The sequence below is a fragment of the Ammodytes marinus genome (assembly GCF_949987685.1).
Source record: "Ammodytes marinus genome assembly, chromosome: 3".
Lineage (NCBI taxonomy): Eukaryota > Metazoa > Chordata > Actinopteri > Uranoscopiformes > Ammodytidae > Ammodytes > Ammodytes marinus.
The window spans coordinates 22,712,063-22,729,374 of record NC_137232.1 but is presented as its reverse complement, the minus strand read 5'-3'; the positions used below and the strand labels follow the sequence as shown (position 1 = coordinate 22,729,374).

Sequence of the window (17,312 nt, the reverse complement as noted above, 5' to 3'; positions counted from 1 at the left end):
AATTCTAGGCCTCTAGGCTATCATCTATTGCGAAATCCAGAACACAGAATTTGGAAAGCAAATGTCTGCAGCCTTATCAATTATGCTTGTGGACACATTGTTAATACTTAGTAGCCTAATATTAATCTTTATTTTTTTCTAAATGTAACCATTAGAAAGGATTGGCCAACAAATTAGACATGCATACATGAATATACAAATAACATAACACATAATAAATTACATAATTCAGTGGTGCACTGCAAGGTTAAAAAGCGTTTGGTCCCTTGGTCCTATAGTGGAAGTATACTGGAAATCCAGACTCGCCGCTAGCCAATTTAAATTTGCTCTGCAATTTACATCGTTCTAGAATGTGGGGATGGATTTCCAGTTGTGAAAGGTTCACCCGAGATAAATAAAATTAAATAAAGGGGGCCACATACATTTACTTTATTATTATTTACGTCATAGCCATATAGCCTACGTTTCTAAATAGTTGTTTTTCTTTAAAAAACGTAATATTTTATTACATTATACAATGTTAAAGATAATGACAGTGTTAAGATAAAGTTCAGCCCAGCAATTGTATTTTCATGTAGCTCGAGCAAGTGCAGCATGTTTTATTTATTTATTATTATAATAATTTTTAGTTACCCTTTTATTGTGAAGGAATCTATCCGGAAGCCCTTTTGTTGTTGCTGCGGTCAACACAGACGGCCAGCCTAGTAGCTAATGTTAAATTCGTGCAGTGCATTTGGTTTGATCACTGAGCTTGTGTTAAGCCTCACAGTAATGACATGTTCTGATTCGATTTGTGTGCACATAGTTGGGGATTTCTAATACCCTAAAATATTGGAGACTCGATTTCAGCCAAGACCGCACAAATATTGGCTAACAATGCAGATGAATCTCTGTGTTTGCTGCTCCCGATGCAACCAGATATGCTGCCATGCTACCAGAGCTGGTTGAGATAGACCACCATGAAAACCAATTGTAGTATGGCAAGGTTAATGGGCTTGACCTTTGCTAAAGATTTTGATTGCATGGCTGATTAACTCCAAATGAATGTCCTGTAAAGAAAAAAAGACATGGATCCAAATTAAGGTGAGTTGTGGTAATGGGAGTTTTTCCAGCCTGTTTTGACTAATTGATAATGCAGATATCCATATATTATTTACAAGAATACCTTGCATGGAGCTATGGGTGTCACATATATATATACAAACAGACACACACACACACCCACACACACACATATACTGTATATGGTTAGGATAATTCAGTGCACTTTGCAAAGTCAAATCAAAGTAGTCTTAACTGTCCTCTGTGTCATTTTAAAGTAGCATGGCATTGTATAATACAGTCAATGAATCTTTATACAAGTGTTTTGTAAAAACTCACTGGGAAATAATACACAACGACTGCATTACTGTTTGGTTTTATTCTGTCTTTGACAGGTTGTCTTCAACTCTTACTCCTGTGCTTTCACAAATTAGAAACATGGGTACCTAAGAACTGGATTTATTAATTGAAAATAAAATAATTATTCTAAGAGAAACTGGAAAGCAAACATTAGTTGCCATGCGTATCAGTCTCTGCCAGGGCCTGTTGACTGGCGCCATTGTCCTCAACCTCCTCATTCTCTACTACGTGTCCCGGGCCCAGCAGCAGATGATGGAGAAGAGGAAGGAGCTTGGCAGGGGAACCAGGAGGTCTGCCTTACCGGTGTCTGGTCTGGGCGTAGGCCTGGGGCTGCTGGTAGGAGCTGCAGGTGAACCCGGAGTGGGCGGAGCGGAGGGGCACGGCCGCGGCCCACGTGTGACCGTTCTTCTTCGGGAGTTTGAGAACTTTGAGAACTACGTTGGGGACGTGGCCAACTCTTTCCTGCGCCAGAGACCCGAGCTGCCCTTCTTGGCTGTGTCTGACACGCCCCCGTACCCTCCGCTGGTGCTTCCGGAGGGGGCTCGGCTTCTGGTGCTGTCCCCCAGCCCGGACCAGCCACCGCAGGCTCACCGGCCGGAGTTCCACGTCCAGACAGAGTTTGTGCTGCTGGTCCCTGACGGAGTGGAGCTGGAGCAGCCACGCGCCATAGAGAGGCTGATCAGAGAGCTGGAGGGGGAGGGCGGGGGGCCCGTCAGGCTGGTAGCTGCCCCCGTGCTGGCTCGCTCCGCCGTGCAGTGTCTCCACCTGCGGGTCAACCTGCGGGAGTGGACGGCGACCTACTCCCCCGCAGCGTCCGGCAGCAGCGGGAGCGTGTGCACGGCCCTACAGGGGGACGCCATTGTCCTGGTTCGCACTGAAGACCTCTTCAACCTCTCCGTGCCCCTGGGGCGGCCGCTTTTCTCCTCGCTCTTCGTGCAGACCGCCCTGAGAGGCTGGAAGGTCAAGCTGCTGGAGGGCCCCTGTTTCTCCGCCAACCACCGGCCCCTCTTCGGCTCGGCTCACAGCCAGTGGAAGGCTGACACTCGACAGAAGGAGGCCACGGGGAAGCTGATGAGGAGCTTTGGGCTGAAGCGCCTCCTGCTGCATGATGGGAAGGAGCAGTGGTATGGCTGCAGCAAGGAGACGCCCCGCTGCTTTGGCACGGTGCAGGATGACACTCCAGACTACCTGTATCTGGACCGCTGGACGCCTCCCTGCTGCCTGCGAGCCCTCAGGGAGACCACTAAGTATGTCATCAACATCCTGGAGACTTCGGGGGTGCGCTACTGGCTAGAGGGGGGCACTCTGCTGGGTGCGGCTCGCCATCAGGACATCATTCCCTGGGACTACGACGTGGACCTGGGCATCTACCTGGAGGACGTGCCCAACTGCGATCACTTGAAGAACCTGGACGCGGGCTCTCTGGTGGATGCCAACGGCTACGTGTGGGAGCGAGCGGTTGAGGGAGACTTCTACAGGGTGCAGTACAGCGAGGCCAACCACCTGCACGTCGACCTGTGGCCCTTCTACGCGCGCAACGGCGTCATGACCAAAGACACGTGGACGGAGCACAAGCAGGACGTGGAGTTCCCCGAACACTTCCTGCAGCCGCTGGTGCCCATGACCTTCGCCGGAGTCACAGCCTACGGCCCCAACAACCACCGAGCATTCCTGGAGCTCAAGTTCGGAGAGGGAGTGGTTGAGAACCCCCAGTATCCCAACCCCACCAAAAAGAGGCTGGACAGAAGCAAATTATAATGAGAGATGATAGAGGGACTCAGAAGACTCTTTTCATGCTGTACTGTATTAGTTTACCGGCGGACGACACAGACAAATCTTGCCTCAACTTTATTTATTTTTTAAACACAGCCTAAAACAGATGATGCCTGGAAACTTAAAAGGTGCCAAGATGACATTTCAGTGCATTTGCTGTCTATTTCTAATCCATACACTTGTGCGTTTACATCAGGCATATTCTTTAAGAGTCAAAGACTGCGTTGTACATATAAATATGACTGCTGTAAAGATGAGAAATGTGTTTGAATGATATCGATTTTGGTTGCTTAAAACCTATATGATCCTAAAAGGAGTTAAGGTTTTGTACAGACCTATTTTAAAAATAAGTGCTTTTGCCATAACAGGTGTTTTGTGACTTCCTTGACTGTGTTGCATTGATTTGCACTCATCATTCTTTCAGTTTTGCACAGTTTATGAATGAACTTTAATGAATGTCTGCCAACGCCACTCGGTACCCGACAGCTGTGAAGTGATGGTGAGTACATTTCGATGCGGTGAATTGAACACGCCGTCACTCATCCTGTCATTGTTGGCGTATGGAGAGGATGAAGTGTTGCTCAATCAGGCCTTGGTAGAAATAAAACTCTTGACTGAATCTTGATTAATATAACCCATTGCTCATTTATGTGTGTGTTGCTACTGAGTGACCGTCCGATACGCATCGACTGAAATTAGATTTCCGTTCTGTAGATTACTCGAAGAAAAATATATTTTAAAAGACAAGTTGCACATGTGTAAAAACGCACAAGCTTCTCATGTTTACCTGTAGTGTTGTTACATGTGTGTGAAGAAACAAAAGTGTCTCTCCAATTCATCAACTGGTCAAATAAAAGAGGTGTAACAAATGTGTTTTATGAATCCGTTTCTTTTGGCTACACTTCAATGTACAATATTGTTTGCAATTCCTTTTGAACACTAGGTGGCACAACACACCTAGTTATTATATTGTCTTTGCCAATCGAATAAGTTTATGATCTAAATGTTGTTTGCAATGTGCATTTTAGCCATATGGCAGGAACACTGGGGGTGGAGGATTTTACAACACACACGTTTGTAACTTCACTGGAATGAAGATTGCTTGATATTCAGGCTGGTCTAGTGACGTAAACTTGCTTCCTAATCCTACTGAAGTATTCACAAATAGCTGCCTTTCATCTATTGATGTGCATACTGTATTGCTCGAAGTGTGTTAGTTTTACTTAGCCGGCTAACCAGCATCATCGTTCATATATAGCCTTGTTTTTAGAAGAGCATCTATACCAATCAGGGGCACATGTGAGGTTATTTTTAGATGCTAAAAACATAGGATCTCAACAAGGATCTCAGTGCATTTAAAATATGTCTCTTCTCACATGCTACTGTGGTGTGGAATCTGGACATCATTAGTTTTAAGAGTTTCCACACAGCCCTGTCAGGTGTTTTTGGAATGTTCCGTGTTAATTGCTTGCAACCAGTTCTAACCAGTAGGGGGTAAGTTTGAAAACATAAGCCCCTTTTACACAGTGAAAGCCGGGAATATGCCGGCCTTTCGGCCCTCCCCCCAGCTGTGTAAATGCGACAGTTGCGGAACGAGGGAAGAAAGGTGCGAGTGATCGTTCCGGGAATTTTACTACCTCGGGGGGTAGTAAGATTCCCGACACGATCAGTTCCGCCTCTCTGTTTAAATGCTCCAGCTTGTTGTTGCGGAACAGGGGGGCGTTTGACGTTCCATAGTCTACGTTCTAAACATGCGACCATGTTAGCAGTTGAAGGACGTGTGTTTAACATTAACCACGGCGGCCTGATGTCCCGTAAAAATCACCAAATAAAAGGAACGGTGTATAATCTATCTGATCATAAGGTCCGTTGCTCAATCCAAACCCCCGCGCTTCATTTTGCAGAGTGTATGAGTCTATTTCTGCCCAGGAGAAGTTGTACAATGGAAAGCTAGGCTAGGCTAAGTAAGGGATAAAGTATAGCGAACGGGTCACTTGCTAGAAATAAAGACCGACAAGCTGAAGCAGGAGCCCGACGCGCAGCGGAGGGCTCTTGTTCAGCTTGAAGGTCGACCTAGTAACGGGGGAATAGTCTGCTCGCCCCGCTAGACTGTCTGCTTCAGCTGACTGAAGGCTCCGGCTCAGCTGTTAGCCACAGAGCTACTGTTTTGCTAACACATTCCGCCGCCGCTATTATTATCCTAAGTCTGAGCGTATATCCACACTTTATTTCTGTCTACAGTAACGTGACTTCACACACTGTGTGTATGTGTATGTCTGATTGGCAGATCGCTGCCCTCACAAAGAGACTCGCTCACAACCAACCTGTCACACACACACACACACACACACACACACACAGAGGTGAAGCGGTCGGATTGATTTAGTCAGTTTGGTTAACTGTCCCAGTGATGTTGGACTCAGCGCGTAGCGAGATCAACTGGCACATCGTGGGGACAGTAAAATACGGCCCTCTTACTGCAAGCTCCAGCACTTCTGCTCAATTCACCGGCCATTGTTGTTGTTGTAAAGCAGCTGACCGGCGCGGCGCTAAATGTTTACGTCACACCTGACGCTGTTTACAAGCACCTCTTTCATTCCGGAGCGCTGTGTAAAAGGGACTACTGATGCGCCAGCAGGCCGGCGTTGCTTGGTTCTGTGTAAATAACACAGAAGCAAGCAAAGCCGGCATATTGGAGTGATGTTGTTCCGTCAATATGCCGCAATCTCTGTGTAAAAGGGGCTAGGTTGCAACGCACAGCGAAGAGACACAGCCAAATAATAAATAAAAAAAAAGGCCTTTATTGTTTTAAACCTAAAAACAGTATTATCAGACTGTAACCGGGAAATCTTTTTGAAACATAACCCCATTGTAATACAATTACTACTACTACCATGTGCATACACACAGCACATATACTATGATCGAACCTGGCAGACATCCTTATGGTGAAAGATCTCAGAAGGAATGTTAACATCTTTACAACCTTGCACCATAAAGGCATTACGTAGAACAGAAACAAAATAGCTCAAGTTTTAGCACTTTGTCATGACATAAGACTGGAAAAATTAGGAGACTTCAGGTCTGCATTGATATCATACTGCAAAACTACCACCATATAAAAAGATCATAAAGAATACAGACTGGAAAAGATAGTATCCATAGAGTGTAAATAACACGTGTAGCATATTCCAGTCATTTGGTAATGGTTTAAACAGGTCAATATGATATGGATGGAAAAGTTAGACATGTAATAGCGCAAATGTGCAGTTAAGAGTACATACAGCACATGTTGCATAATATGTTGCATTTGAAAATAAACAGAACAGCAGTACAACTCATCTGACCACTGCTACACCTCAGTTTCCAAATTCTAAAGTCTTGACATTTGCTAAACACCTGTTGCAAAAAAGAAAGAAAAATCACCAAATGGAGCCAGCTTGTTCATATACACATACACAGTGTACACTCACAAGCTAAAAAAAAAAGGACCGGGACCAAAAAGAAACAAAAGTTCTAAATAAAGTCAATTACAAACTATCACCGCATTGTCAATGGCAAAAAAACAGATTTGGAGTTACTAACCTGCCAAAAGCTTGGCTAACATGTCTTTGGATTAGGGAAATAAATATTAATTGTAACAACTATCTCACGCATCAAAAATGCAATTTATTTGATAGGTATGGCCATCACTGCCAAAACATAAATATGTCTAGGGCTGAGTCATGCTTATTTTCGCTGATGTCCTTACCAGACTGTTCCCAGACAACAGTCAAAACTGACCAGCAATCCACTGCTGCATTTCAGACAATGTACAAAAACATCCTTGTAGTTAGTGGACTTCTTTTAGTTACACATCTCACACAACATCAAACCAACAGTCCTCCTTGTCATAGAATGTTCTAAAATGCTGGGACCTATGCAGCGAAACAGCACAAGTAAAATGTGGGCTAAAAAATAATATTACATTTAAAAAGTTGCACATCTCCCTTGAAATGTGGTTTGAATGTTATCAGGAGTTCCAAAGGTGTCCTTTCCGTTTGCTGAGTCGATGCGATTTTTGGTCACAGAATCTTAAGAAGCATGTGAAGGACAGTCTTTCAAGCCAACGTTAAACCTGAGGATATGTTCACCTTCCACAGCACTGATGTCCATCTGATGAGGCGGAAAAGCTCTGAGGTTAGTCTGTGACATATTGAGTTTGAGAAAAAGTTCTGAGAGTCTTCTTTGGGATGTTATTGAGGATATTATTTCATTTGGTGTGCTGGAGAATAAATATAATCTTGAGAACAGGTCTGCTATTGCTTTTTCCACCACGAAAAAAGGCATTGTGCTTAAGAGCAGCACTGGCAAGGAGTGACCACATACACAATAACACGAATAAAAGCCTTCAAACCCAAACTATATAAAAAAAAAAAAAATCATGTTTTGACATACACACATTACAGCCCTTTTATGCAGTTAAGGAATATCCATATGCCTTATATATGAAAAATCATACAAAAGCCTTTTAAAAAGTTTAAATAAGTTAGATGCAATCTGCATTATGTGGCAATACTAATGTACAATAAAATATTAAAACAATGTATGTTAATATTCAAAGCTGATGGAGACCTTTTAAAACATACAATAATTTTTCCTGTAAGGGAAGATTGACATTTGACAAAGTTGAAACATTTTGTAGGTAATGGATACCAGATGGAGAGAACTAACGCAGACTGTGTGCAGCAATGTGATGGTGGTCCTCGTCAACTTTTAAAGTCAGAAGTTGTCATGCCTTCCACCAGGAAGTTGCTATTAATGCTGACTGCATGGTACATTCCAGTGGTTTACTTCTGTTCTTGGAGAACTTTGAGAGTGCAAATAGGCAACAGTGGGCTAAATAATAAAAACTCCTATTTCTCCATGATAAAATAATGCAACCAAATTTCCTCCATTTATAACATTAGATCTGCCTTTACCAACATTTAGCAGGGGCTCACTGGTCCGCCCTATTTACATTCTAGTGGGTCTATAAACACACACACACACACACACACAGTTGTGACCTATTTTTTATAAAACTTAGTCACATGATAAAATTCTAACTTTAATAGTTGATGAGGACCTTAAGTCAACAAAGTTGCCAGACTTATGTACAAAAAAATGTTGCCTGCACAATATGGATTTTGAATTCCCCGCTTGACTTGCCCAGAAAAGTGTGGAGGACAGAGAGCTTGTGTTTGCATTGTGCTGTAGTTTGCGTGTTCATCCTCTCTCCTCCGACACTTTTCTTCAGGGCCAGTGAAAACAAAAACGGAAATGGGTTTCAGCTTGGGGAGGAGTGTCGAATAAGTGAGAGGGTCAGATGATGATGTCATCAGCTGGATTACATGACAGACTCGGATAAAACAGCTTTAGCACCTTCTGCACCCTTCAAACCTCGCTTCTCAATGAGCGGCGAGTTTTCGGGGGCAGCAGCCGATGGGTCTTCAGCGATCCTGATATCGTTGAGTTCTGATGATTCCTCTTGTTTGGCTGTGCGGTCCACAAAGTGCTGCAAGAGACCGGCTCCAAAGGCATCGCCCTCTACATTCAGAATTGTGCAGGTACGGTCACTAAAGAAAGAGAATGGATGACAAGCTATTTTAATAATATGACATTGAAATAAGCCTCAGACAAATATTCAGTAATTTCTCTTGAATATTCAGTAATTTCTCTTAATCAGTTAAAAAAACAGTTGTCTCTTGTCAATTCCTTCCAACAAGCCTATTCTACCGGTTCAGAAAAGCTGAGAATTGGAATAAATATAGCATTTATTTTTCTCCTTATGCACAAAATGTGTACCGAAACCCTTCTTTACGCCCACATTTAAAAAAAAAAAAAATGTATGTAGGGGAAGGTGGGGTGATTTGTGCAACTTTTTACTCAAAGTGATTTTAAAGTGAGGCCTTGACAGTTATGTCTCCAACTCAAATATGTACATATATTTCAGGATGTTGTGCATCCCTGGCAATAAAAACTTTGGATCTGGAATAAACTGTTTAAGAAATATAGCTTTCGGAAAAAAAGTTGTCTTGTCGCACAAATCACCCCACAAAGTCACCATCATCATCTTTCTGGCCATCTGAACTCTCATCAGTGGTGTCGTTAAGTGGAGTTGAGATGTCACTCTCTTCTGAGCTACTGTAGACAATCACTTTCTTTTGGTGACCAGCGTATACAGCCATGCCACTGGCACAACTCTCAGAAATGTACTTTGCACTAGTTGCTCCGTGCTTGTGGAACCAACTGCCACCTGACAAATGTGATTCCCCCTACATTTCTGCCTTTAAATCAAGGCTCAAAACCCATATGTACACCCTGGCTTTTCCTCCCCATTAACTATCTTACCTCTGCACTACTATCTGTGTTTATGTGGATGTATGGGCTTTACGTCTTTTATTTTGGTTATTGTTATTGTACCTTCATTGTTTACCTACTGAATGCACTATGTACAGCACTTTGGACAGTGCAAACTGTCATAAATGTGCTTTTCTAAATACATTTTACTTACTTACTTACTTATAACTCACCCAGGCCCTTGCGCACAAATCACCCCATCCCCAGAATTTTGGATAATAGGCATGATGCAGCAATTTAGGGTTGACATTGTGCTAACTATATAGACTCAAAGTGTAGCATACCAAAGCACTAAAACATGTGTCAAATGTTTTCAAACGTGTCTATAATTGTTCAGACACAATAATCAAAAAACCTTGATCATGGAAATTTTACTTTGAAAGGCAAAACACAGTTTTTTGAGCTTAAATGTGCTTATATCTTATTCCTTGTGTCTCCCTTCTTTACAGGATGAGTCAAATGGATGGCTCTTCTTAAATATGTGGTCACATTTCCAATTTCTTCCACGGTTTTCTAGAAACAAGGGGTTTTGCAACTTCCAAAACGCACAAATCACCCCACCTTCCCCTACTCACACAAGCCAGTCAACAGCCAGGATGAGGGAGATGTCGTTGGTAGGCAGTCCTACTGCCTCCAGGATGATGGCTAGGGTCAGAACACCACCAGCAGGTATACCTGCTGCTCCAACACTGGAGGCTGTCGCAGTCACACTAAACACACAAGATGACATAATTGGAGGTCAAAAAACAAGTATTTCACAAACATTAAAACTGTATGTATTCAACTACCTACTAAGAAATGTTATTGTACAATCAGACGTGTTTCAGTGTTTTTAAGACTTACAGGATGGTAATGACTTGGATGAAGTTAAGGGAATAGTCGTTGAGCTGGGCGATGAAAACAGCAGCCACACACTGGAAGAGAGCTGCTCCATCCATGTTGACCGTCGCTCCGATGGGCAAGATAAAGCGACTGATGTGCTTGGATACGCCGTTATTTTCCTCTACACACTTCATCATCAGGGGCAACGTGGCAGAGCTAAGGAACAAAGAACAAGGGTGAGTGTATAAAAAAAGGTGAATATGTTCGTAAACAGGCTTGTGTGTATGTCCAAGCTTAAAATCGGAAAACCTCAGTATTTGATATTTAAAAAACAGAGAGAACAAACAGGTGTGTGTGTGTGTGTGTGTGTAGGGAGAGTCAGAGAGAAGTATGCATCAGTGAGTTGATTACCTGGAGCTTGTTCCGAAGGCCGTTGCCAGAGCTGTGAATATCCCCCAGAGGAAGGCGTACGGGTTCTTCCTTGTAATGATGAAGTAGATGCCTGGCAGTACAAGGAGGCCATGGACTGCATGTCCCAAGATGCAGCAGGCTATGTATTTTCCCAGACTGGCAAACAGTGTGCCGACATCCTCCATCTCAACGATCTTGCCAGCAACAAGGAACATGATACCGATGGGGGCATACCTGCGGAGACACGGGTAGAGCAGGAAAGAGAAGGGTGAACAAAGGAATAATACAAGGCTGTGGATCACTATGGTGTTGTATTTAACGGAGAACTAAATACTGATTTTATTCTAATCCCTCCTGACCCAGAAACAAAGGGGTCTTTTTCTTACCACATGATCCAGGAGACCAGCACCATGGTGGCCTCGTTAAAGGAGTTGAAGAACTTGATGAGGATCTCGCCTTCCTCTCCCAGCTTCCTCAAAGCCACACCAAACACAATGGCAAACACTACCAGACCAAGAATATTCATGCCATCCTGGTCATATCCAAAGGGCACCTAAAGAAACACAGGAGAACGCGAGTCAGGACATACAGATGCCAAAACAGTCATCATCTTAGAGAAACAAGATACTAGATAAGATAGTTGTGTAATACGTTTGTGGTTTGTTCACGTCATTTACCTTCTCCACTGTTACATTAGGGTTTCCATCTGTGCCATTCCTGGTCACTAGCTTGTAGGTGGTCGCATACTAGATGGGAAAAAATAAAGTTATTTTAGCACACTTTGATTTAAACACATCATTTTAACAAATTCTACAAAACTATACAATCAAGATGCAGTACATACCGATTGGAAGGCAGCAGACACCAGGTTAGAGGGAAAGATGTTTCTGTGGGGGGAAATAAAATACTTTTAATGCCTGTGTTGTATGTAGCAGTATCTTTGGGGAAAATACAATGGAAAAGATGTGACTGATATTGTAGGGAGAAAAAGACATGCACAAAAGCAAAAAAAAATAAAACTACAACATTTATATGGAAGGACGCAAAACACGAAGACTAATTTGCCACAATGCAAACAAACTGAAGCCATAATCTGCCCTCCTTGAGTTAATAAACATCCTGATAAAACACTCTACATAGGAGTGTTTAAATCAAACAAATAGCAGCACTAGGTTACAGTCCTCCTTAGTAGTCAGTGAATACTTGGTAAAAAAAAAAATATTTACTTCTATTGTACAGAAGTCAATCACCAGTGACTCAGTTACAGCTTAAACAGGTGGAATCACACGGTTGATCATGTGGAAATAGCTGAGAGAATTTAACGATTAATCCCATTTTTAGCCCCACTTTGTCCCCATTTCTGAATGCTGGTGTGCTATTCAATCTCCACTAACAAGTACATACAGTGTTACATAGGTCCAACTGCATTTCAAATCGTTTAAGAAACCCCTGTCCCTGATACCCCTTTACTCAGCTGATAATGGATTTAGGGTAATAAGGCTTTAACTTTACAAGCTCTTTACAACCGGTTATTAAACCCCCAATCATTGGAACCATAGTGCATCTGAATTAAACATCATGTGACAGGACAGCGTGGCATAGCATACAACTGTATCATAGTCTGAGTTCTGTTTGTGCTCCAAAGAGCCATGGGAAAAAGGCTGACAGACTTCCATGCCAATGCTGAGGGATGTTATGTTGAATATTCAAATTCATTTGTATTACTCAAATCTCTTTCCATTGAATGGTATGTCTAGAGAAGATAAACCATTGTATTATGTGTCAAATTTTAGTATCATTCTGGGATCCAAAGTCATTAGATTTTAGAACAGCTTCACATGACGAAAGTATGCAATTTTGTCTAGAGGCTGGTCACTGTCACAACATTTCTGTTTAAATGCTCTTGACACAGGCCTCCAATCCATGTTGTGTCCCGAGTTGTGTTCAAAGACCATTTGTTTCTTGAGGGTGTAGATGTTTGTAAAAGGCAGCATTGTATTGCTTTGCATTGTGCCCTTTAATTAATTCGAAAAGTTGCATACATTACAAAGTAGAGTAGAAAACACAAAGCTGAAACCCAAACGGACACTTCCTGGAAACTTGACTCCGTTGCATATTGCATATGCATACCCAAAGATAGACACTGGTTCCAATGCCCATACTTTCTGCTATTTAGTAGGGTAGAGAAAAAGATTTAGGATGTCCCAATTCTTGTGGTCAGATAGATTTAGCATGCTTAAAAATTCCTGGATGCATACTACATCCGTTGGAGAATTTTAGTGTTGAAAAATCCGTATACTATTTGGGTGAATCTGAACCACAACCCATGGCGCACCAGAACGCCCGCACGTCGGCGGAGCCTCTATATGAAAACAAGGAAGAGGCAAGATTGAGGCACAATGTTCTGATGAAATAAATAAGTAAAAGTATGTCCCAATTGTCAGGTGCCTACTGCATGCCAACTAGATTATTTTTATGGTCAGCAGCTGTATTATGTAGAATAGAAAAAAGAAAGTATGTGCTTTGGAACACAGGGAATGAATAGAGCAGGTATGACAACAATCCACACACGGAACTGCCAAACACCATTAGGTGGGTGTGTTTCTTTTATGATGAGCTGCTGACTATTTTGAGACACACTGCTGACGTCTTTCCCAGCATCTTGTTTCTCCTCCCAGATCAGGCAACAAGCAGGAAACACTGTTTATATGTAGGCTAAGTGTATAGCTCCTCTGATGTACACAGCTTTGAAATACCTTGTCCTTCCCAAGGAAAAAAGGAGGTAATATGTGACCCTAATCTGATGAAGTACCTTGCACCCGTTTAACAAAGCAAATATTTTTCTTGGTCAATAAATCGATAGGTTTGTGTGCTGACTGACAACCGCCACCTAAGAATGTAGACGGTTGGGTTTTAAAAGCATAGAAGGGCAGTTGATGATAAGGAATGTCAACAAGGATGTGTAGGAGGAGTGGCTCCAGTCAGAGTCAAACCATCACATGTGCCTCTCTCTGGGCAGACATGTTGCCTTTTACTGCCAGCGCGTGTGTGAATGTTAACAATTACAAGGCCATTCTTTACACTTTGGTGAACAGCTATTCAGTCTGTCAAGTGAGTCCAAAAACGGCTTTGTTCGCAAAACTTAACCAGGACACCCACTGAGAGGGGCTCGCTCTAAAGAGGGGCACAGGTTCTGCCTGCTGTCCTATAAGGATCATGAATAAAAGCTGTGTGTGTGTGTGTGTGTGTGTGTGTGCGCCGTGGTGGTTTGAGTCATGAACAAGATAGACTTACTTTCCCAATTATTTTTCTCCCCCCGCTCAAAATCACCAGACACCCGCACCGCAGTAGTAGAGACATGTTGCATTAAGGAACCTCAGTTCCCTCCCATCATAGCCTTTATTTTAATAGTCTATCCAAGTTTTGTAAACCAAACCATTGTGCTGCAACATGTTGCGTCTGTTATGTAAGGGCTTCTGATAAAAATCAGGCTAACACTGTTAACGGCCATGTTTTGCCCTGTAACTCTTGCATGTCTAATCTGGGCAGCATGAAGTGTTTATAGAAGGTGTTGCCAGGGCTAACGTTGGCCTCGTATGGGAAAGGGAAGGGAAGTCGGAAAATGTTGGCCACTACCACACGATTCCATAATTAAAAGTAAAGCAGCACTGAACGCGCCAAGGAATGTTCTAAACTAACCAGGGAAACGTGTGCAACAGATCCCCACGTGTATTAGGCTCTGCTAATGTGAAACATCAAGGCAAGTTTTCTATCACGTGTGCTGCACATGATAAACTTAGTGCTAGATGTAATGTGTTTATGGATCATGGGGTTAAAGAATAGACAAAGATTCCCGTTTAGAGGCTTTGAATAAGATGATTATAGATTGCTGTAAAAAGTACATCACATACCCAGTAAACACAAAAGGAAACTGCTGTGTACTGAATGCAGTTCATCTTAACATCTTTGTAAAAAAAGGAAAATATGCTAGGCTTGTTCAGCTCACAGTGCAGCGCAGAATGGTTTTGTACACTAACCTTCTGAATAATCTGTTGGCTCAGATAAGCTATGTCCGTTTATTTGGGGGGAAGAAAGGATATGTGTTCAGGGAGAAAATTAGTACACAGTGGAACCTATTATGTCATACTTAAAATACTAATGTGATACGTTATTCCTGCATACTAGGTGGTGGGACAGAATGTCCCATGTTGATAGAAAGAAGATAGGCTACCGGTAAATGGTGTGCAGAAGAATAAGAAAAAAAGGCCAAAGAGTTTAAGGCTGTGTAAGGCAAAGATTTGCTCATGCTTTCTGACAACAGTGAGAACACATTTCAGTCTGCAGATTAGGTAACTCTTTCGAAAATAGTTCTCAAACTGGCAAACGTCATACGTCTGATAAACTAGTGCATTCCTACAATACAGCATGACCACGACCATTGAGTAAAAGAAGAGCGGGGCCGTCCCTGTGCTTCTTCAACAACCCGGAAAATGTGTGACACGTGTAGTCCATGGTGTAGTTAAACGTGACAACAGAACAAGTACCGGAGTATACCTTATAATTAAAATATCATAATTAAACAAATACAAATAAAAGTGGGGACCATGGTGGTTGGTTGCAACAGTCCGGGACAGCTTGCTCTCTGGCACGGGGTATCAGTTAACCCTCCATGTGAAGGTACAGCTGAGCTGATGCAACCGCGTTTCCTCATTACAGCACACCTAGCTAGCGAGGGGGTCAATTAATAGCTACACGTCTAGTTGCGTCATCAACCACTCACGCCTCACTTCCTCCAGTCTTAAAACATAAAGTTAACGGACAGGACAGAAGGAAAAAAGGTTCCCGTCTCGCTTACTAAAAGCTCCAACAACTAGCCTACTTCGTTTCTTAGCAACAAGTTGACGCCTAGCTTAAAAAGGTCCGCGGGATGGTCGTTGATGAAACAATTATGAAAGACACTTTTTAAGAGTGTGGAGGCTCAGCAGGTGAGGTGAAGTGGTGGAAAGGGGTTCACTCACCTGATTAAATCTAAGAAGGAGTCTATCACTTCTTTGGCGGCAGGCACGTCGTCCCCCAAGCTTTGCACCTTTGGCTTTGCTACCGACACGGATCCCGGCTGTATAATGAAAGCCATGATAACCCCGATGGAAGAGGCGATTAAGGTGGTGACCAAGAAGAATAGCATGGCCCAGCCGCCCAGTTTGCCCAGGGCTTTGGGGTCGATGCTGGCCGCCCCGGACACCAGACTGCACACCACCAGTGGGATGATGATCATTTTGAGAAGCCGGATGAGCAGCTCGCCGGGGAAGCCAATGTAGATGATCTGGGTCCTGCTGAGCTCCACATTGCGCACGCCAAGTCCAATAAAAACACCGAGAATGACCCCGGCTACGGTCAGAATGACCAGCAAGTTGGCCATCACTATCCTTTTGACCCGCTGGGACATGGGCTCCGGCTCGCTGCTCTTGCTCGTCAGTCCGTTTGCCACCGGCTCGCCGTTGGATGCCTTCCCGTCCTCCATGTCTATCTTGTCAGCCATTGAGCGCGTTAAAATGTACTCTGAGGGCAAATATACTTGTCTCAAAAACTATTGTTGCTGTGGCGGAAGTTACTTCAAGTATTACCAGCACAGACGGCCTGCTCCCTCCTCTCTCGTGTACGGCGCTCCTCTCTTCTGCTCAGACAGAGGCACGCTGCTTATACAGGGCGAGGCAACCCCAAGCCTCTTACGTACTAGGTGGGAGGGATTAAATATGAAGCGCCCGTTTCTAATCAGATGTTCCATTCCATTCATTATAACAAAACACTCATCAAACAAAGTAAAGTAGGCCTGTTCCTACTAGCGTATCAAATAGGCCTAGACTAAAATACGATCTAAAAACACTGTATTTAGATTTTATTTTAGGTTGCATTAATTCCTAAATGTCAAGCTATAGATTGTCTGTTGATGGTAGCCTACTTAAAAGTGCAATGTGTAGAATAATGTATTGGCATTTTTCAGAACAGACTTGGTAAAAATAAGAATATAATAGGCTATTTATAAGTGTTATAAATAATGTATAATCGCTTGAAAATAAAAGTTTATTTTATTTTGTTAGAATGAGCCTTTTATAGCTACAGTAGGCTACATACGAGCGGGGCTTGCCACCATTGAGGCCGCCATATTGCACTGGCATTATTCTACAGTAGCATAGATTGGACAAACTGGCCATATGTGTTTTAAAGTGGGTGTCCTGGGGAAAAGCACTTGTTGGAATACAAAGAAGATGTTCTATAGAATAAATAAATATATCTTCACCTCATTACTTGATATTGTGGAAAAACTTGAAGCAGTGTTGGATGATGCCATATTTAGTAAGTAGCTTCTTGTCCTTGAAGGCCACTGTGGCTTCTCTTATTATTAGAAAACAGTGGGGTTACCCAGTGTTGCATTCTATAACTTTTACCACTAGATGCCATTTATATTCAGATATTACACACTGCACCTTTAAACATATCATATTGTCAGTGTTTTGGTTGGGGTA

At 42.8% G+C, this 17,312-nt stretch overlaps 2 protein-coding genes across 3 annotated transcripts; one reads left to right on the top strand and one right to left on the bottom strand.

The window, feature by feature from the left end:
• The first annotated feature begins 744 nt into the window (after positions 1-744).
• Positions 745-3,990, top strand: fkrp (fukutin related protein). Of its 2 annotated transcripts, none has more exons than XM_080053573.1 (2): positions 745-1,083; positions 1,572-3,990. In XM_080053573.1, the coding sequence occupies exon 2, from the start codon at positions 1,651-1,653 to the stop codon at positions 3,157-3,159; it is 1,509 nt and encodes a 502-aa protein (XP_079909699.1). In that variant the 5' UTR covers positions 745-1,083; positions 1,572-1,650; the 3' UTR covers positions 3,160-3,990. The 2 variants fall into 2 exon arrangements, with proteins under 2 accessions (XP_079909699.1, XP_079909698.1); XM_080053572.1 differs by having other exon boundaries at positions 1,437-3,990.
• Positions 3,991-5,952: 1,962 nt separating this feature from the next.
• On the bottom strand, positions 5,953-16,445 carry slc1a5 (solute carrier family 1 member 5). Its single transcript, XM_080053911.1, has 8 exons — positions 15,807-16,445; positions 11,633-11,675; positions 11,466-11,534; positions 11,175-11,341; positions 10,789-11,022; positions 10,399-10,593; positions 10,131-10,265; positions 5,953-8,771 (listed from the first exon to the last, which is right to left on the bottom strand). Exons 1-8 carry the CDS (start codon positions 16,325-16,327, stop codon positions 8,543-8,545), a joined length of 1,593 nt encoding a protein of 530 aa, XP_079910037.1. The 5' UTR covers positions 16,328-16,445; the 3' UTR covers positions 5,953-8,542.
• Positions 16,446-17,312: the final 867 nt, after the last annotated feature.